This window comes from Quercus lobata, chromosome 10 (genome assembly GCF_001633185.2).
Source record: "Quercus lobata isolate SW786 chromosome 10, ValleyOak3.0 Primary Assembly, whole genome shotgun sequence".
Classification (NCBI taxonomy): Eukaryota; Viridiplantae; Streptophyta; class Magnoliopsida; order Fagales; family Fagaceae; genus Quercus; species Quercus lobata.
Genome location: NC_044913.1, coordinates 58,108,071 through 58,129,375, shown reverse-complemented (window position 1 = coordinate 58,129,375; position 21,305 = coordinate 58,108,071). Strand labels below are relative to the sequence as shown.

Sequence of the window (21,305 nt, the reverse complement as noted above, 5' to 3'; positions counted from 1 at the left end):
TTTGCTAGAGTCGTTGGACTAACTTTTCTCTCTTCAACATTTAGTACTTATAGGATGCAAGGACCTTACTTATCTCCCTAAAGTGGATTTCATGCGTTTGATCACCAAATTGCTATGCCTATCCATTCATAACAGTCTCAAAGTTAAATAAATAGATGTGTTGAGGGCGACGATACATCCTGGTCCAAAGATGGGGAATGGTTTAAAAAGAGGAATCTGTTTGAAGTTCACATATATATTATTACAACAGTATGTGTGGTATGTTTTCTTAAACTTAATCCTCATCTCTTCTCTGATGCTTTACCTTAAATCAACCGATTCTATTCATAATTGCCCTACTTTCTTCCTATCTTAGTTTAGTTTCCCCTCAATCTTTTTCTTTGTTAATGAACTATATTGTCTTCATGTGCAGGTGCTAGTGACAACATATATATTGTATTCAGCTGGAAGAACAATTGACTAATTCAATGGAGTTTTTTAGAAGTTCTTTAAAGTTGGTAAGATTTTCTTCTCTTCTCATTTATGAAGTATTATATGAATCCAACAAATATACTATTCATGCCAAAGATCCCCTCTTCCCTATCACTTTTCCTACAACATATACAAACCGGTTGCATAGAAAAAGGAAAAGAAAATTTTGTCAATCCAAAATATTCTATGAATTTCTTTTGACGTGATTACTGTTGGTATTATTTTATTAGTACAACTGGAGCAAGAACTTAAGAAATTTAATATTACTTATATCCCAACAATTGGGATCGCCATATTGTAATAATACAATACAATTTATGCTTGAAGGTAACTAAACTTGGCAAATCATCACACGTCCTCATCTTTTTCCTTTGTTTTTTCTATCTAAATTTTTGACATGTTTCGTCTCTCTTATGAATCTAGCAACATGTTGTGTTCTTTATTTAGCCATTCAATCATTGAAAATCAATGGGCATATACATTATGCTTTTGCATTTGGAAACTTCAAAAGCTAGCTAATTAAATTGAGCATTAGAGATTGTAAGTTCATATAAAAGATCCTTGTGCACAAAACAAAGTGAAGGATTTCTTCAAATTAAAGAGGGAATTATTATTCCTTTTCTTGATTACAGACTTTCTCAGTTTTTCCAAGTTACTTAATGCTTAAGTGGGTCTCTTATTCAAGATGGATTCAAATTTTGAAGAACTTGAGGAGTTTTTCTCTTTCATACTCTGGAAACTAGACTAGTGAGTGAGCTCAATAGAATAAATTCTTCAAGTTTTTGGTTTTGGATATTAAACCTTGGCCACATACATTAATAACAATAAACTAAGGAATCTTTTGTGCTTGTTTCATGTGCTACAACTATGTTTTCATATGAGATGGTTATTCAGAATAATCATTACATATTATAATCCTTTGTGTACATAGTTGGGTAACGTTCCTTTTGCATTTGTGGAATTATAATTGTTTTTTCTATTACTGATGGCCCTAGTATCCCATTGTAGAAGAGAAGGGAAGATTCTACTTAGGAGCAGCATATGGCAATCATGATTCCCTAAAGCTGATGCATGTGCTCCCATACTATGCCTCACCACATTATGCAATCTATTAGATATTTTATCGTCCAAGATTTTCATCATTAAAAGGAAGGATGAGCTGAAGGTAATGCCCCGGGTTTTCCAAGATTGTCATCTAAAACAGATTGAATGCTATGTCATCCACCTAGTAGCATCTTGAAGCTCATGTGATATCAGAAAAAGCTGGTGGTGAGTTCGTCCATAACTGACTTTCTGCTCTGTCTTTCTTGAATACTAGTATGTATTTTTTTTCATATAAGAATGAAATATCAAAATTTCATTCATAAATTATTTGTTATTTCTTCCATAATATATTCACTTTCTTCAAGCTTTTCTCATAATTTGGGCATAATGTGTCTATAGGAAGACTTGGTTCTTGAATTTCAACCAAGGTCCGCTAATGCGTGAACAGGTTTGTTTACTTAAGCTGTCTAACTCTCTTGGAAAGGTTTTGTTAATTTCTTTTTTATTGCCCTTCCCCCAACATAATATAATGCATGAAAAATGGATTTTTTTTCCTTTTTAATTTTTTTTTTTTAATACATGCTTGCATAAGTGTCATGGATAAAGTTTAAATTCACACAAAATGATTGATATTTTCCCAATATTATATTGTTCTTGAGCTTTAGCCAATTATTAGATTTTCTTTTGTACTTTTAACAATTGGCCTAGTAATTGCTCTCTTTTCTTGAAATCTAGCTTTTCAATTGTAGTTCAAAGTTCTAGCATTATATTTGTTACCGTTTGTGCATTCTAAGTTCAGAAAAGCATACATAGCAAAGGGAAAAGGGAAATTAAGGATCACCTATGTCATTTTCAAAAATGAAAAATAGACACTTTACATCAATTCTAGCCATAATGTGCTCTTTTTTGATGAAATCCAAGCCAGTGAAAAGAAGGAATAAGATATTTCCTGCTGAACTCAGTCATGGTGGCAAGTATAGGAACAGTTAGATTTCTTCCCCTACTTATTACAAATTCCAGGACCTACAAAATTTTGAGGTGAGTTTGTAAGTTTAGATGTCATTTTATCTTTATTATATTGATACCCATTTATATCATTAGTTTGAGTCATTAATATTGATTGTGTTGGGGTGGAGAAGCTTTGTATCTCTTCAAGAAATGAATTCCAGGGACAAGAATGCCCCTACCTTCCAGTAAAGATGGAGTGCAATCCCTCTCTTTGGACATGTAAGTGGAAGATTCGACACAGTAGTTAAAGGTTTATTTTAACTTATACACTTGTGAAGCTTTAGATTAGAGCCAAAACTGATTTCTTTTTATTGTTCACTTTGAAAAGGAGAGAGAAGTAGTCAGAGTGGACCAGGGATAAAAGATTGTTCACTTTGAATCACAATAGATGGACTTCTAAATTGATTTCATTGCTTCTTTGTTATTCTCTAAAATTTGCGAGCTTTTTTCTTCTCTTCTACTATCTCTCTTCCAAAAAAATTTATTATCACTATTTTTAAAAAAAAAAAAAATTTGTGTACCATTTACTAAATTTTTTGTTCCCTTTCAAATTCATTGTTGCTTTGTATTTCAGTGGCAAATTGACAACAGTGCAGGAGTTTGATAACTCTGTGTGAGTTATATGGAATTCTTCAAGGTAATGTAATTTGCTCTTTTCCATGTTTTTCATTTTGGAACTTTTTTTTTCTTTTACATTTTCTAATCATAGACATGGATCTATTATTGGTAGCATTTCAAAATCTAAAGCTGAGACTCTATGCTATTTCACACTTCAGAGCATTAGCATCCGCTATTTTTCAAAATTTAAGTTTTCTCTATTACTAAAGATTCTCATATTCTATCAAATGGGGAAGTAAATGTGCTGAATTGCATACTCATTATGATTTTCCAGTTACATACTCTGTATTGTGGCGTTATCTGACTTTGGTAACGTAATTTGGATCCATAGAAGAATGAAAAATCATTTGTTGAATTGTTGGAGGAACTTGCTTCTTTTTACTTTTTTTTCCCCCTTTTTGTCTAAAGGTTGTCTGACAATTCAGGTTGCACGCAAATCAAACATTATTTGGGTGGTGACCTATGCACAAGTTGTTGCCTCGTCTTTTTCAGCAAGCGTAAGTAACATATTTGAAAATCAAAGAGTTGACAAGAGTGGTTGCCTTTCCACTATAGTTGGAGAACCTTTCATTTATTTGATGAGCTGTCTTCAAATAGATGCAACTTGCAAGAAGTTGAGATATCTATCAGCAGGGGGAAGGGTGCGGTACCTTACTAACTAGCAGATGCTGGAAATACTTCATTTCCCAATTAGAGTTCTTTTACTTCAGCATAGATAATTTAAGATTGTAAATATCTAGATAAACTTTTGATTCCTAATCTAAGCTCTAAAGAATCTAAAATTGGTATTTTTTTTTTCTCAAATATCCTTTTGTTTAATATTTCACTTTGAAATAGAATAGCTTATGCACTTAATTTTTAATAGTTTTCATAGAATTTTTGTTTGCTTATATAGTTCAACATATTTTGCTGCATAGCATACTTGGATCTTCAAATTTCCTCCCTACAACAGAAATCAAGTATTTTCATTTGAAAAATCAATTCATAACTTCTTGAGATTATGTGCGTGTGTGAGTTGTGTTTATTCTGGGCTACTAGTACCAACAATGTATTGATCGGGGCTTTTTAGTTTCTATTATATTGTCTTCATTTGTTAAGTTTTGACTTATCAATTTTGGATTAATAAGGCTCTTTAGTTATTCAAATTTAAGACCACCAAAATTTGTTGATGTTCTGAATTTATATGAAGTTAGTTTTGAAATTGAAAAATAATCTATGAAAAATTATTTATTCTATTTTAATTAGATTTGTTGATAAACTTAAAGTCTGGTTTACTGTACAGTGTACAACATAAGGAAGTACAACTTGTAATTCAAAACAAATTGAATGAGAGGGTTAGCTTTTTTTTTTTTTTCTTTTGAGATCAAATTGTAATGTTCAGTAAGTTGTATTACTTATGATTGAATTGCTTCCATTGAATCTCAAGCTACATTAATTTTATTGTCTTGAGTTTTCTTTCTTTTTATTTTTTCCTCAAAAATTTCTGGTTGCAGGTCAACTGGAACCATAACTTGTATGCATCTGCAATTGTTGATTGGGTATATTCGATATCACCCTCGACAATGCATCAAGTAAGGACTAGGCTTTCCTATGGTTTACACTTTATGCCATGTTGCTTCCATTTCCTATCTATATAATCAGAAATAGCTCTTTTCTTTCTTGAATATATTCGGTTTCTGACAATTCATCCTCTTTTCAAATCTTATGTTATGGGTCCCTAACTTAAAGTCGCCGTGGCAGTGACTTCAACACTTTTCTAGATTCTGAGGTATGCATCTGTGATTAACCTTACATATTGTTATCATCATATATATCTTTATTTGAATATTCAATCTTTAGAAATAATCAATGATAGAGACTATGAAATTCTGTCTTTAGATATTTGCAGGAAATTGAGGAGCCCAATAAGGAAGAACAACTTGTAACTCGAATTTGATGCATTTTTACCTAAGATCAAGTTATGGATTTCAGTAAGCCATATTACTATTCTTGAGTTTTCTTTCTTTTGTTTTTTATTTACTTTTATCCCTGAGAATTTTCAGATAATCATTTCGAATAATATGGGATAGGCAATGACTTCAACACTTTTATATATTACATTTGTGATTAGTCTACTTACATACTGATGATCATCATATATATCTTGATTTGAATGTTCAATCTTGAGATATAATCAATGACAAACTATGAAATTTTGTTGTTATACTTATGGCAGAAGATAATGTTCCCAATAAAGAGGAGAAAGTTGAAAGTTGAATATGATTCACTTTTTGTCAAAGATTAAGTTATGGGTTTTGGTAAGCCATTTTACTATTTCTGAGTTTTCTTTCTTTTTTAGTTTTTGGTTTTTAGCCCTGAAAATTTTCTAATGATCATTAATTGGCCTTAAGAATGATGATTGTCTTTCTCCAGCCCTTACTGCCCAAACATGGATAGCTAATGTGTTCCACTTGTTGAACAGGATTCTATGGTCAGTCCACAAACCTTGGATACTAAAGGAATCCATTGTGTTTCCTACTAGTTGGCACCAGTAAGTTGACAACCAACAATATGTAATGTGAGGCTAAGCTTTTACACCATAGTTACTTCCATTCCTATATCTTTACTAACCAATGGATCTTTTTTACTAAACAGAATTCATAATAGTTCATCCACCTATCGAATCTTATGCTGTTATCATGGCCTCATAGCCAGTGAGTTCAACATTTTACTGCACATTGAGGTATATGTATGGAGATTAGCCATCTTATACACATTGATTTCATTTCACAAATAATAGCTTCTACATATCTCTACCAAAGCATTGAATAATACTAACTTCAATTAGTGTTTGCAGTCTTCTCTCTTCATCAGCCTTGTTGTCCTACTTAAGAGGCCAACTTGTTTGGGTGCCCCAGTTCATACAAATGTTTGGAGGATATTTCCCTACTGTTAGTAGTTAAGGTAATGGACGTGTATCTCTGTAACTTGACTTATATTTTTTGTTATTCAATTAGTAACATATGGTTTAGACATTAATTGTATTACTAACAAATATGGCTTTAAATTTCTAACAATTAAGTCAGTTATGACTAAAACTGATATTTGTTAGCTCGAACTTCAAACTACCACTATGTTGATAGATACTGATGACTTTTTGCATTCCTTCATCTTTTGAAGGGGAAAATTCTAAAGAGCAAGATGCACAACAGTGGTAGAACTAGAAGGCATTCTTACATTGTTTGACCCTCCTGTATATGCATGACCATGCTGGCTTCTTTGATTTGAACTTCTGATAAATGGGTGAGTTTTTATTCTTGTGAACGAGTTGGCCAATTCTGATATTGGTTATACAAAGCGCTAACCAAAAATAGAATACACAGGTTCTACTCAGTGTTACACAAGCCATCAAACAATATAGCCACTCCAAACATGTTCTACTGTCTCACTTTCAGCTTTGACATCATCAACCATCGTTGAAACTTGCTCTGAACTAGAGCTTGTCCTTGGCAAGAAAGAATTGGAGTTCTCAAGATTACATGCCAAGTATATGGATCATGATCAAAAGCTTTTACAGTGTTTCTCCCTTTTATTAATATTGAGAAATTTTTCCTAAGATGATTTAGTTTTCATAGTAGTTCATTGTATATAAATAACGTTTATCAGGAACACTTTGTTTTGTACTTGTAATCATTTTCAAATTGTGTTTCCTGTTAGACTATAAAAGGGCCAATTAACTCTTTGGCCACCATGATTAGACTAATGAAAGGGTTACAGATGGATTTGCAGTTCATTTCAATATTGAAAATACCTTAGCTGTTACAATGTTAAGCCATATAAGACACATTTGATGGGGCATCCTCTTCCTATTTTTGGGCAATGCCCAACACAAAATCATAATGCAAAATCTCCTAACAACATTTGGAAAAATCAAGTTATCTAAGAGAGCTTTGATTCATGTGGCCTTGTGATTTACCCTAATCTCAGTTTTGAAATTTTGGGAGATCCAAATGTTATTTAAACAACAGAATCTCACCAAAATTTTTCAGACATTTCTCTTCGAATGCCAAAAATTAGGATTGAACCTAACATCCATTCTCCACTTTTTGAAACCAAGCTTGTATTCCATTTAGAGGGAATTTTAAGCATATATGAATATGGCAATTCAAAAGAATATGAGATATTATAATAGAGAGATGCACTTGAACAATTTACCATCATTAAAATTTTAAATTAAAAAAAAATTACCATCACAAGTTAAAAAGTAATGCCAATTAGAGATGTTAATCGTTAAATTTTTAGTTGTCCTGAACCTTATCATGCCCCTATAAGACCAGTCACATCTTGAATGCAGCAGTTCAAATAACTCCACGGAATTTCTTATAATGAGAAAGAAACTTGTCTTTTAGAAACCCCTGCAAACCGGTGGAAAAGAAACTTATTTATTGAAACCCCAGCAAATGGTGCATCAAATTATTACAGCAAAGCAAATTACAAAAGTGCACACACACAAATCAAGTGTCATAGCTTTAAAGATATCAGTATTGTCATTGGGTTACCAATTTTCCACATTTTACCCATTACTAGCCAAAGAAGTAATAGTTGTGAACATCTTTCCTAAATCACTTTATGTAATGCAACAAAAATTTCACAGAGAAACAATTGTGACAAAATAGTGTGCACTTGAGAAATAATCAGTGAAATATATATTTTGCCATAATTAGAGTTGTCAATGAACTTAAAGTCGGTTCCAGCACTCTGTGGACTTCTGGAACTTTAAAGGAGAAAAAGAAAATCGAAGCTATGTTTGTGAATAATGTCTTATTCAGAAAAAGTAGAATAGTCTTGAGCTAACTTATATAATTTCTTTAAAAAAGTAAAAATTACTTATAAGTAAATTAAGTTTCCCAATTGAATTAATTCTCAAAAAATTGTTTCTAGTAGATTTCAAACATTTGGTTGTTTTTATTTTAATTATTATTCGAAAAGATAACACTATTTTTATCTTATTGGTTAAATTCACCTCCTAAAAAATATATTGAATAACCTATGTACAAGTTACAACACTATTTCTCCGAAAAAAAAAAGAAAAAGGTTACTACACTATATTTTTTTTTTTTTTAAAGAAGGAATATATTTTAGTTTTAGTTTTACCCAAAAAATAGAAAATAAAATTGAAGGCATGTTTGATTTAATTAAAAGTCTGCCACCACTTGTAATTAGAAGGAGAATTTTTTCTAAGACGGTACTCAATATCAATGAAATGTTTCTCGAGTATAGTGTAAATTTTGGTCCTCCTTAATTACAAGTTTGCCACCGCATGTAAATTTGGTCCAGCTTCTTCTTCTTCAGGAAAATGGGTATGTCTGTTTCTGCTAAATCATTGCAGAAAGAGATGCCTTCGATGCTGCCATTGGCAAGCTCTTTTTTTTTTTTTTTTTTTTTCCTACTTCTCTTCTCTACTTTTGCATCTGCTTTTTCTTCTTTGTTTAGGAAATGGTTCTGTTGTTACTTGTTAGTAATCAACTACATTTTTTCAACATCTCAAAATCTAACATTTCTTCCAATCTCTGTGCACTTGTTTATTCTATTTAATGTTTATCTAATGCATAAATTTCTCTTGTTGAATATTTGACTGCTGAAAAGTTACTGCAAAAATGCATTGTTATTGTAAATTGTAGAGTTTGAGACACTTGACTTGTATGCCTATTGACATGTCAAATTAAAGTTTTCTATATGAGATGTATGTTCATTGTTAAGGAATAGTAATATATATAGATAAAATGTTCAAAAATTAAAGTTTTCTCCGCTACTTTTTAATTGGTAAATTGTCATTTATTGGGGAAGCTATCACAGAAGAATAATGGTTTTACTTTTGTTGATTCTTTTTTACAAGTCTTTTGTTTAATTTTTTTATTACTTAAATGTAAATGTTGGTCACGTGGGGATATATTGCTGGTGATTCAGACAATGATGTTGGTGGGTACATAGAAGATATAAATGATGGCATTGTTTTGAGTATTGGCTATGTACCAGGATTAAAAGTTGAGGCTATCTCACTTCTACAGACAGTGAAGGTGACAAATTTGGCACTAAACCATGAATGCTGATTTTTTCTCTACAGGGGTTTTAATGTGAAAATATTGATATTATGTTAAAATAATAAATTTATCTTGAAATGCCCATCTTAAATGATGAGGCAGGGTGCTCAAAATAATGAAGGATTCGACCTTCATTTTTCAGAGAAAATTGGCAAATTGAGCAAGTATATGGATTAGATTAAGAACTGTGGACTCTTTACAACTTTTTGTCATTTATTAATTTTTAACATCAAGTGGCAATGATTGACAAGTTTTTGAAGTATATTATGGATTACAAAGCCTCTGTTTGGTGTTGTACACCTGCAGTTGGGATTATAATGTTTGGAGCAAGTTCATCCTTCTACGTCTTTAGAACAGTTCGCTCTTGGTTGCGTTGCTAACTTGTGATGTGGATGATGTTATAGGAAGCAACTGTGGAATTGAAATCCGTTACTGATGTGTTGGGTGAGTACTGATTTTCCTATTCAATATTCATATATGCATATATTCTCAAGTATTAGACTTTCTTTTTGAGAGAAAAGAAAATTAATCTTTGTTTGGTGTTAAGCAATGGATGGCTTCCTTTGGTCTTTGAAAGATTTTTATCAGGGTAAAATATTATTTTGGTCTCTAGAGTTTATCAAAAATTTGTTTTTCATCCTTGAAATATTGAAAAGTTCATCTTTCACTCATAAACTATTGAAAATGTTTTATTCATGTCCTTAAACTTTACTAAACATTTGTTTTTCATCCCTATACTATTAAAAAAAAGTTATTTTTTCATTCCTATTTTTGTCTCTAAACTTTGAAAAAACTTTTTACAAAGTTTAGGGATTAAAAAAGAACTTTTTAAAGTTTAGGAACAAAAAAAACTTTTAGTAAAGTTTAGGGATCAAAATAGTATTTTACCAAGAAAAACTAGCAAGTCATGCTTGGTTGGTGACAACTCATGTATTGCAAATTATGACATGCCAAGGAAAACTGTCGTGGGTGAAGAGAGAGGCTGCTTTCTATACAGGAGTAGGAATGAAACTAGAATTGTCTGGGCGAGTACAAAATACTTATCAGATTCTGGACCTCTAAGGATAGAAACAAGTCTAGTGGTACTTATTTTTGTGTTTATTTATGCAGTACCCTTTGTTTTCGTACGTGTCCAATATGAATTGGTATAACGTTTGCTAACATTCACACCTTTTATATTATTAGCGAAAAAGATAGAACATACAGGTATGAATGCTAAACCTAAATTGCTTTCATAAACTAATTTCGCAGTCTACCCAGAAAAGAATCAAGGATAGTTGCTATTTTCTAATCAAGGTTGAACAAATTGTGCCTAGTTAATACTTCCAGCTTTAAGCTTTACTATTACTCACTGTATTACTTTTTCTTGTAACCCATAAAATCCACTGGAAAATGTAGTTCTCTTCTGGTTGTGACTAAATTTATGTTGAATGTTTTTTAATGCAGGTTCTAAATTTGACAGATTTGCTAAAATCTCGGGTAGAGTAGTTGAAATAGTTGGAAACCCACTCTTTAGTAGCATTCTGTTTTTCAATTCCCTGGGCTCGTACATGGAAAACATTAAAAGCTATTGCAATTGCATCAGAATGTGAAGTGTGGTGGTCAGTGTTTCAATTATTGCTGCTTATATATAGTACTCTAATATTTTAAATAGGTGACCTCATCTGCAGCAACAATAGAAAGTCTTCTCCAAGAACTGAATTATATACTGAAGGTATACCTTTTGTCATGGTTACTTAGAAAAGACCTCCTAGTGTTATGTTATGTCTTCTTTTTTGTCATTTGGATTAACCATTGTCATTGTAGAATACAAAGAAATGTCTTTAGCATGTTTATGTATACCTTTCGCTGTTATCTGTAAAATATTTTATCACCATTTTCACAATCGAGTGTTTCTCTAAGGTCTAAACTGGGTTATTGTTCAGCATTCCCTTCTTTATATCCAGGAGGTTCCATACAAACTATAGTTCTTGTCTTTTGCTTAATCCTTGTGCTGCAATACGTAGGCTTGAAATATATTTCATACCTACAGCTGAAGCAAGAGAAATATGGCAAGCTTCAGTATTTTATTAAGCAACCCAATAATGAATGTTATTGATAGATTTTTGACTATATACAAAATGAATGTTAGAAATGATTTTTATTATAATTGACAATGTATCAATTTGTACAAATGTACCAAAATTTGTAATGTCTTTTTGAATCGGCCCAAGCTTCCGCTTTATGGGGGTCTGGGGCAATGCCCTTGGGGAAAATTTTTAGACTCATGTTTAGCCCATTGTGAATTCTCTGTGCATGAGTGAAATACTGTTGTTTTTAGTTTAGGGTTTGGTGTGTTTTTTTCAAAGAGAAAAATTGTATAACAAAATTGTGCATTTTTTACTGTAAATAGTGAAATCACTATAACTCTATAAACATAGACAAATTACCGAACCACATAATATAAATAATATCTTGTGTAATTGTTTTTCTTTGGCGCATATTTTTCTCTATTTTTGCATCTCATAGATTTCTCTACAATATCATTCAAATGGTGATATATCCATAAATACAATCTTATGCACTGCTGGCAGGGTTACTATATCACCTTCAAGCCAGGACCATTCTGCTAATCTTGGTAAGAATTTGTACTTGTATGATTGTTAACAATATGGAACTAGCCAAAACTGAAGAGTAAAGACATTTTTTTATGGAAGATTGATTGACCAAAGTTGTCTGTCAAATCTGGAAAAAAAATCTTGTTCACCCCAAATCTTGGATTGATTGTTAGAGCAAAGCTAGACTTTAGAGAAATTGGGCATCGAGTGTAACCAAACTCTGTCAAGTTGACTCCGGATATACCCAACCTAATGGTAGAAGTTCTTGATGAGCCGTAATGGTGAATTAGCTATGTAAAAAACTAATTAGCTATGTAAAAAACTGAGTTATGGGATTAACTTCTCCGGTCATACAACTTATTAGGCTTGTATGTCACTTTTGTGATGTTTAGAGATGTACAATGGCTAGATAATAGCTACGATTCGTCCAACACGTTTGAAGCAATCAAATGTTTTATATAGATTAGCTTGTCCATTTTATGAATATGTTGATCTTGGAATATTTTCAATTGCTTTGGTGAACTTTCCTATGTATACAAGAATGATGCTGTATTTTTTTCCCTATCTTATTTGGATTTTGGCCTTTTTGCGTTGATTGAGATAAAGTGCTCAATACTTGAGGTGAAAATTATTCAAGCGTAATTTCTCATGTTCACACGTGTTTTAGATTTTCGGTAAATGCATGTGAATATGAGAAGTTCGGACTTTTTTTTTTTTTTAAGAGAGAGAGAGAGAAAGAGAGGAGATATTCAGACCCTTTTTTTTTTGTGACTCATTATTTTCTAAATGGTAGAAATCCCATTAACATGCCTTTCTTGTTCTTCATAAATATAGATTTTCAAAATTATAATCATATTGTGACTTGATTTTTTATATTTGTATATCACGTAGAATATCATATATTTTATCGATTTACAATCAAATTGGCCACACTAACAAGTTTTGTTTTAGTTTTGGTCATATAACCCTATGTATAAAGTCTTAATCCATATAATAATAGAAGGATATAGATGAGTCAATCAAACGAAAAACGAGAAAAAAAATCCATAAATAAAAATTAAAAATTAAAGAGAATGAAGACAAACATAATGATCTCCACAAAAAACAAAAAAAAAACAAAATGTTGATATATTTTTTAGTTGTTGGACAAGATTAGGCCTAATATCTGAAATTTACACTGGCCCAAAATAAAGTTACATGCTTATGGATTAGACGTTTAGACTATACATACTAATAGAGTCAATACAATCAATACAAAACTTACCATATAGTATAGACACATGTATCCAACGATACATGATCATCCCAACTACACCAACACAAAACTAACAACCATGCACAAAAAGACATCTCAACTAATAGATGATATATCACAACATAATACAACTTGCAACTATTTAGATCAAATAATTTAAACAAGTTGCCATAACAAATAAGAAGTTGATCTAAAATATTTAGATAAAAAAATTACCAACGAATTTGTATCCAAGAGGAGTCTGGCAAAGGAGCAATTTCTTGGAAGATGGCAAGAGCTAGTGCAGAAAGTGCTAGATACATATTGTACTATTGTAAGGACACGATTCGTAACGAACCTTAACAGTGTTGGGTTCGCATGTAAAAAGGCCCAAACAACATCATTTGTAGAGCGTGGGTTTGAAAGGCTAGGCCTCAGTCACCAGACGGTGGGTTCTTCGTGGTGTACATACATGGTTAAGTCGTATTCGCCCCTGGAGTCTTTTTCCTGGAGGCAGGCTGTGAGGCTCTGGTTTTTGGCTATTTTTCCCAGTCCCTTCTATGGATTACGTACTTTTCCTTTTATACTAGCCTGTGTTTTTTTATCCTTCGTCCACGTGTAGGATCGACATTCCAAGACTGATACTTGTCCCATCAGCCCATACCCGGAGTGGTTGGGGGTGGTTGAAAAAGCTGGAGAGTATGGCTCTGTCAGGTGCAGAGTATTGAATGTCAGTAAGGGCAGCTTTCCCCGTTACACTTTCCAGCATACCCTTTTCTATTGGCACAGATATTTTAGATTTTTTCTCAAGTTGTTTCTATACCATTTTTGCCATTTCTTCCGAGGAGACTTTAGACAGGCCGAGGACTGAATCGTCCTTGGCTGTATCCCAATGCTATTTTGTACTTGCATTACCGTGCCTGGGCCATAACCTTCCTCGGCTTGGGCCTTTGGGCTCCAACGAATAAATGGAGCTGGCCCAAAAATTGTTGGGCCCCACAATAGCCCCTCAAAACCCTGCTGTCCGACCTCTTGGTTGGAAAGGAGGGTTTTGGTAATACCAAGCCTTTTATTATGGCTCATTTAATTCAGCCTTTCATTAATGTTGGTGACTCTCCATCTGCCCAGGAAATGTACCGGTCTACGAGACATTCTTTTGAATTTACTCCTGACGCATTCTCGCCGTTTGATCATCCGAAACGCGTCTTTAATGACTTCTATTTACGAGACTACTTAAATTCGATGGTTTGTTTGATGATGTGGGGAAGTGAAACAGGTACGTCCTCGTTTACAGATTCTCTTGGAAATCTGGATAAATTAAATGCCTTCCGTTTTGCCCTTCATATAAGAAGAAAAGTAGGAGGCTATTGCTCTTGTACAGAGACCCTTTTTATCCTTCTGAGATCTAAAATCCTTAGCCTCCTCTAGAGTTTACTTTACCCGCTAGTTATACATTAAATTGTGATACGTTCACCATAATAATAAGTAATGAAGGAACCATACCCCTCCTAAAAATACCATGTTCTAATAAAGCTTGAAATGGCTCGGTTAGGGCAGGGATGGCGGAGACTCAAGATCTGTCTCACCTTCCTTTCAGCCAAAATCCGAAGCAGGGGCTAGTCACGTCAAACTTTCGGCGTAACTGAGCCGAGGACACCCATTATCAGTACCAGCTGCTCTCTCATGAGCATAGCTAACATGGCGCCAGTGTGTTAGGAGTCAGGACTGACGCAGGGACCAAGTGCCCCTGCTTCTTCCTCTCTTCGTTCACTGGCGCCTCTTTTTGCCTCTCTTTCTTCTTCTTTCCACCGCCAGATCCATCCTAGCGCTTTTCCTTCTTCCTCTTCTTCTCCTCCTTCTTTCTCTTCATCTCCTCCCTCTTCTTCTCCTCCTTCTTTCTCTTCATCTCCTCCCTCTTCTTCTGAAGAAGGTCCTCCTCTCAATATGGGCGCTACTGGGGCAGAATTTCGAAGGACTGCGGAGATGAGTTTTAAAAAGACCTCGGACTGTTTATTTGTTATATTGTTATTTTTTTTTTTTTATATTGTTTTTGTAGCTTGTTTTCTATGTAGGCTTGTTTAAGCCCTTCATTGTACGCTGTAATACATCTTCATATTAATAAAAGACGTCTTTGCTTTATTTCATATATCCTATCTCTTCTTCTTTGAAATGGTTGTGCCATGAATAGATGTACTATCTTGAGACTTCTTTTTTGTTTTTATACTATAAATGATGCTTAGGGCCAAAATCCTAGTTAGTAAAAGGATCTCGCTCTACGCTTGTTGGAATTATCTAGCATGATAGTGCCGACTTGAACAAATGGTACTTAGGGCAGAAACCTTTACTGAGACAATAATGTTTATAATGAACTTAATAAAATTGTTCGGCACAATAATGCCGACCTGGAAAAGAAATACTTAGGGCCAAAATCCCTTACCGAGATAAAAAATACAATTATGAACTCATGAGAGACGTTTGGCACAATAATGCCCACTTGAACAAATGACACTTAGGGTTGAAACCTTTGCTAAGGAAAACATGTTATTATGAACTTAATAGAGTTGTTCGGCATTATAATGCCGACCTGAGGAAATAATACTTACTTTACAATAGCCGAGATGACAATTGAACACTCGGTGCGGTGTAGGAAGTAATCATCCGAGGACATACAACCCACAAAATGAACAGCCCCTCCAGGTTGCCGAGTAGTAGGGCGTTTCACCATCTTCTTAACAACTTTAATAGCTTTAACCTTTTATGGTATTTGAGCCGAGGATTGAGTAATTTAGAATTTTTGTTAAGTAGCCGGCTTTACGAAACTCTGTTTTTCTTCCAAAACTCTGTTTTTCCTCAAAGTAGTTGGTTTCCCCATAGGTTTGAGTCCGAGGACCATACAATACCTCGGTTCTGTCCAAAACTCAGTTTTCTCATCTAAGTAGTTGGTTTCCCCATAGGTTTGAATCCGAGGACCATACAATACCTTGATTCTGTCCAAAACTCAGTTTTCTCATCTAAGCAGTTGGTTTCCCCATAGGTTTGAGTCCGAGGACCATACAATACCTTGGTTCTGTCCAAAACTCAGTTTTCTCATCCAAGTAGTTGGTTTCCCCATAGGTTTGAGTCCGAGGACCATACAATACCTTGGTTCTGTCCAAAACTCAGTTTTCTTATCCAAGTAGTTGGTTTCCCCATAGGTTTGAGTCCGAGGACCATACAATACCTTGGTTCTGTCCAAAACTCAATTTTCTTATCCAAGTAGTTGGTTTCCCCATAGGTTTGAGTCCGAGAACCATACAATACCTTGGTTCTGTCCAAAAATCAGTTTTCTTATCCAAGTAGTTAGTTTCACCATAGGTTTGAGTCCGAGGACCATACGATACCTTGGTTCTGTCCAAAACTCAGTTTTCTCATCTAAGTAGTTGGTTTCCCCATAGGTTTGAGTCCGAGGACCATACGATACCTTGGTTCTGTCCAAAACTCAGTTTTCTCATCTAAGTAGTTGGTTTCCCCATAGGTTTGAGTCCGAGGACCATACAATACCTTGGTTTTGTCCAAAACTTAGTTTTTTTTTTTTTTTTGGCGTGGGACCTTGGCTCTAGGGGAATTAGCTCCTTGGCCAAGCCCCTAGAACCATCCAGGCGACTGACGCTATCAAGCGTAGCCCCTAGTCAAGAATCCTCTAGCGGACCTTTACACTAGAACTCTATAACCAGCTGTTAGAAATGACAAAGGAACTCTCTCGACCTACCGCCTATGCCTACACACAAGCCTTCCCACAGACGGCGCCAATTGTAAGGACACGATTCGTAACGAACCTTAACAGTGTTGGGTTCGCATGTAAAAAGGCCCAAACAACATCATTTGTAGAGCGTGGGTTTGAAAGGCTAGGCCTCAGTCACCAGACGGTGGGTTCTTCGTGGTGTACATACATGGTTAAGTCATATTCGCCCCTGGAGTCTTTTTCCTGGAGGCGGGCTGGGAGGCTCTGGTTTTTGGCCATTTTTCCCAGCCCCTTCTATGGATTACGTACTTTTCCTTTTATACTAGCCTGTGTTTTTTTATCCTTCGTCCACGTGTAGGATCGACATTCCAAGACTGATACTTGTCCCATCAGCCCATACCCGGAGTGGTTGGGGGTGGTTGAAAAAGCTGGAAAGTATGGCTCTGTCAGGTGCAGAGTATTGAATGGCAGTAAGGGCAGCTTTCCCTGGTCGTTACACTTTCCAGCATACCCTTTTCTATTGGCACAGATATTTTAGATTTTTTCCCAAGTTGTTTCTATACCATTTTTGCCCTTTCTTCCGAGGAGACTTTGGACAGGCCGAGGACTGAATCGTCCTCGGCTGTATCCCAATGCTATTTTGTACTTGCATTACCGTGCTTGGGCCATAACCTTCCTCGGCTTGGGCCTTTGGGCTCCAACGAATAAATGGAGCTGGCCCAAAAATTGTTGGGCCCCACAACTATAATGCTATATCAATTCAAGACCTCAGTAGTCAGTACACACTAATCTTATTATTTGAAAAGGCAAGAAAGGAATCACTGAAAAATGACAAACAGAAAAACAACGGGTTGCTTAATTTACAATATATCAGCGTAATTACAAATCTGAAAAAGGTAGAATAAATCAAATATGTTCTTGATAACGCTAGAATACATATTTAGCACATTATCTGTGTACCTTGTTTTTTCATTGAAGTTATTTACTTGTCAAAGATTTTTTTTTTTTTTTTTTTTTTTTTAATTCTGAATCAGTTTCGGCTTAATTGTGCTTTCTATTATCATTCATTTCATAAAACACTGGAAGAGATCAAGAAAATACAAAAGACTGAACTTTTTAGCAAAATCGACACTTATTTCAGATTTATACCGAAAAAGGCGATATTAACATAATTTCAATGCATTACTAAATTCCTCATTTAACAACTTGAATTAAATAGACAACACAACAAAACACATTTAAGTACACTATTATTCCTAATTCATTGTTTCTTTTTTCCCCCAGTTTTTGCTAAGTAACATAAAGCAATCAAATTTCTATTAAAAACGAAATAATTACTAATTACTAAACCAATTAAGCAATAAATCGAAAAAATTTGTCAATTCTCGCATTCACCGTTACCATTAATTAAATACACTTCATAACACACTAATATACCTAATTAGATTTTTTTTTTTTTTTTTTTTCAGTTTTAGCTAAGTAATCAATAACCACTAAACCAAATTAAGCATTAAATCGAAGAAGAATTAAGAGAGAGAGAGAAAGAGTTTTACATTTTCATGATCCATATGACGAAGCAGCTTGATCTCAAGTAGAGTTCTCTTCGCATCGATCTTGTTATCGAACGCATTCGCAATCTTCTTCAACGCCACGTGCTCATTCGTCTCCGAATTCAAGGCCGAGCTGAACCAAAAATTCTCCGATTCAGAAAAACAAAAAAATGAAATTGAAGAAATCCAACAAAGAGATAGAGAAATAGAGACCAAACGATGCCGTAAGCGCCTTTGCCGATCGGCAGAATGGGAGGCTTATACTTGGCGGTGACTTCGAAGATGTTACCGAAGATATTGTACTGAATAAACCTCCCTCCGTGACTCAACGTCGCCGATATGTTCTCCGTCGTCGCCGCCGTCGCCGACATCGGCATCATCGAGTTCTGAGACTCCGGCTGAGCCTCCGTCATCACGGCGTCTCCTCCGCCAGGATGAGCTGGCACACCACCGCCACCGTCCACTGCTCCTCCACCGTCCATTTTTTCTGATCTGATTGATTATGATAATGATTGTCGTTTTTCTTCTCTCTCTCTCTTTCAAAAGCTCTTCTTTCTTTCTACTCGTAAATTTGTTGTAAAGTAGGAGTAGCAAAAAAAAAACAAAACCAATATAAAGTATAAAAGAAAATGAAATGAAATGATTGCTGTTATTGTTGTTGTGTTTGTGTTTGTGTTTGTGTTTGTGTGTGAGTGAATGTATGGTATGTTTTCTCCTTTTTGGGTTGGTTAAGTTTGTTGATATATGAGAGCGACGTGTATTTTTTTGTTTTTTTGGGATTTTTTAGTAAAATACCCCCCAAAAAAAAACTAATTTAATCTAACTAATATATTGTATTTAATCAAATTCTGTTTTTAAAACAACTGTGAGTTTGTTTTTGTTTTTGTTGTTTTCTGATTGATTCAATTTAATTCTGTTTCCAATATTCAAAACAACAATTATTTTTGTTGTTTTCAGAATAAAAAAAAAAAAAAGGGGTTTGGAGATGTGTAAGTGTACGTGTGTAACTCAAAAAAATAATTTTTTGAAAATGAAAAACTGAAATTTTTTTGATAATAGAAAATTCAAAAACTTTTTTTTTCTTTAGAAAATTACAATTTACTTTTATTTTAGATAAAGTGTTTCTCCAAATCAAGTTGGAGGAACCTTCTTTAATCCCTTACTTAGTGATTTATAAGATCATGTATGTGAATTAAAGCACATGCTTAATTTTAAATAATTTAAGACAAGTCATAATAATAAATGAGTAATTATAATTGATTATTAAAAGAATTAATTATAATTAATGAAGTATTAAAGACCCATTGGCTCAACTCCAAGAGAAGGATGTACTTTTTAGTGCATGGAATAAAAATTCAATGACTAATTAGGTATTTTAATTGACAAATTAATTATTTGTTTAATCTGAAGGTTAATATGAACATAAAATGACTCAAGAGGGATGATAAACTTGTAATTAGTTGATGACTAACTTAAAATTAGTGCATATACAAAAATGTGCAATTAAAATAACCACAATTATATTTATAATGTTTCTATATAATAAGTAAGGAACTAAACACATTTATAGTATTATATAGAAGTATAATAAATTTAAATTTAGCCCAAGTTTATATTTTTATAATTTTAGATGCATGAATTTGCATGTAAATGTAATTGACAGTATATCTAGAAAGACTCTTGATATGAAATTGGAGTACATTTAAAATCTAACATTCAAAATCTAACATCAGTGTATTGTATAATTAAATACACTTAGACACAATTCTCAAAAAAAAAAAAAAAAAAACACTTAGACACATTATTAGAGGAGTAATGCTACAACCACAAACTATTTTATAGCACTTTTACAAACTGTTAATGTGACTAGCTTTTTATTAGTTTTCATCTAGGTTTATCATTAATATCACTTTTTCATTTACCAATAACCACTCACCATACATCAGCAGTTTGTAAAAAAATTTGTATCTCTAACATTACTCTTATTAGAGTACAATTAGAATCTTAATTTGGATTATTAATTGAGTTTCCATTTTAATATATTAATAAGTTTAGTAATACAACTTACTCTCACATATTCTATTGATAGATTATGAGTGGTGGAAATAAAAGTAGTGTTAGTGGTATGTTCATGTGAAAGTAATTGTCTACCACTTACAAATTACCACCTTAATAAGTTGTGAAAAAAATTGTGTCCTAGATAGAGTTATAATATATTATAGGTTAAAATATAAACTGCACTCTCTAGGTTTAACTGAAATTCATTTCAGTCATCTTACTTTACTTTTATTCAATTGAATACTCTAAGTTTCAAATTTATTCAATTAAGATATTATGTTGAATTTGTTAAAAAATTTCCTTAAAAAATTATTTTTACATGAAAAAAAAATTAAAAAAATTATAAATTTTTATGTAAGAATTTTTTTTTAAAATATATTATTTATTAGTTAATTGCATATTTAACAATTTTTTTTTATATAAAATTGGACAAAAACCTAAATTAAATAACTTTAAATTTAGAGAATTTAATTAAATAAGTGCAAAGTTAAAGGACTAAAATAAATTTTAGTCAAATTTAGAGGATGCATTTTGCATTTTAGGCTATATATTATATATGATTAAATTCATTCAACTATTTAGGATCCTAAATATTAAGAATGAATTAAGATTGAATTCCTCTTGTTAATTTAATTAAATTAATGATGATTATAAAGTCTAGCAAAATTATAAGGTATGGGAAGTCGGTCAGCATTCCAAGAAATGATTCAAATGATAAAGAAGATACGGTGATAAAAATGGGTTAATAAATGCAGGGTATGTCCTTCAGAACTTTCTGTGTTGTAAAGTCAAACATTTGTTGATACATTGTCAAAGGTTAGGTGAAAATAATCAATGTAAATTGTCACGTACATCGGTACATGTCAATGCCTAGGTTTTATTTTACGTTATTTTTATTGTCTCATGAGGAAATTTGGAAAGTAC

At 33.2% G+C, this 21,305-nt stretch overlaps 2 protein-coding genes across 28 annotated transcripts in view; one reads left to right on the top strand and one right to left on the bottom strand.

Annotated features, from left to right (window-relative positions):
* The window catches only part of LOC115963691 (putative disease resistance protein RGA1), a 46,522-nt gene extending 39,609 nt beyond the window's left edge, over window positions 1-6,913 (top strand). For 6 of the 24 annotated variants that reach the window (XR_004085894.1, XR_004085893.1, XM_031082811.1 and 3 more), the window contains 16 exons: window positions 54-258; window positions 413-497; window positions 1,480-1,740; window positions 1,915-2,553; window positions 2,655-2,742; window positions 3,098-3,160; window positions 3,567-3,638; window positions 4,635-4,712; window positions 4,870-4,909; window positions 5,020-5,111; window positions 5,357-5,438; window positions 5,603-5,698; window positions 5,776-5,863; window positions 5,978-6,084; window positions 6,301-6,423; window positions 6,504-6,913. The gene's annotated coding sequence lies outside the window, so the exon portion shown is untranslated. Of the gene's footprint in view, window positions 1-44; window positions 259-412; window positions 498-1,466; window positions 1,741-1,914; window positions 2,554-2,654; window positions 2,743-3,097; window positions 3,161-3,566; window positions 3,639-4,634; window positions 4,713-4,869; window positions 4,910-5,019; window positions 5,112-5,356; window positions 5,439-5,602; window positions 5,699-5,775; window positions 5,864-5,977; window positions 6,085-6,300; window positions 6,424-6,494 lie in introns of all 24 variants that reach the window. The other 18 variants (XM_031082803.1, XM_031082800.1, XM_031082805.1 and 15 more) reach the window with 18 other exon arrangements.
* Window positions 6,914-7,463: 550 nt separating this feature from the next.
* Window positions 7,464-18,972, bottom strand: LOC115965644 (mitogen-activated protein kinase homolog D5-like). 4 transcript variants are annotated; one of them, XM_031084907.1, is made up of 4 exons: window positions 18,537-18,970; window positions 18,327-18,456; window positions 17,516-17,523; window positions 13,095-13,381 (listed from the first exon to the last, which is right to left on the bottom strand). In XM_031084907.1, the coding sequence occupies exons 1-4, from the start codon at window positions 18,803-18,805 to the stop codon at window positions 13,366-13,368; spliced, it is 423 nt and encodes a 140-aa protein (XP_030940767.1). In that variant the 5' UTR covers window positions 18,806-18,970; the 3' UTR covers window positions 13,095-13,365. The 4 variants fall into 4 exon arrangements, with proteins under 4 accessions (XP_030940766.1, XP_030940769.1, XP_030940767.1 ...); XM_031084906.1 differs by lacking the exons at window positions 13,095-13,381; window positions 17,516-17,523 and adding an exon at window positions 7,464-7,535 and having other exon boundaries at window positions 18,537-18,972; XM_031084909.1 differs by lacking the exons at window positions 13,095-13,381; window positions 17,516-17,523 and adding an exon at window positions 11,233-11,253 and having other exon boundaries at window positions 18,537-18,969.
* Window positions 18,973-21,305: the final 2,333 nt, after the last annotated feature.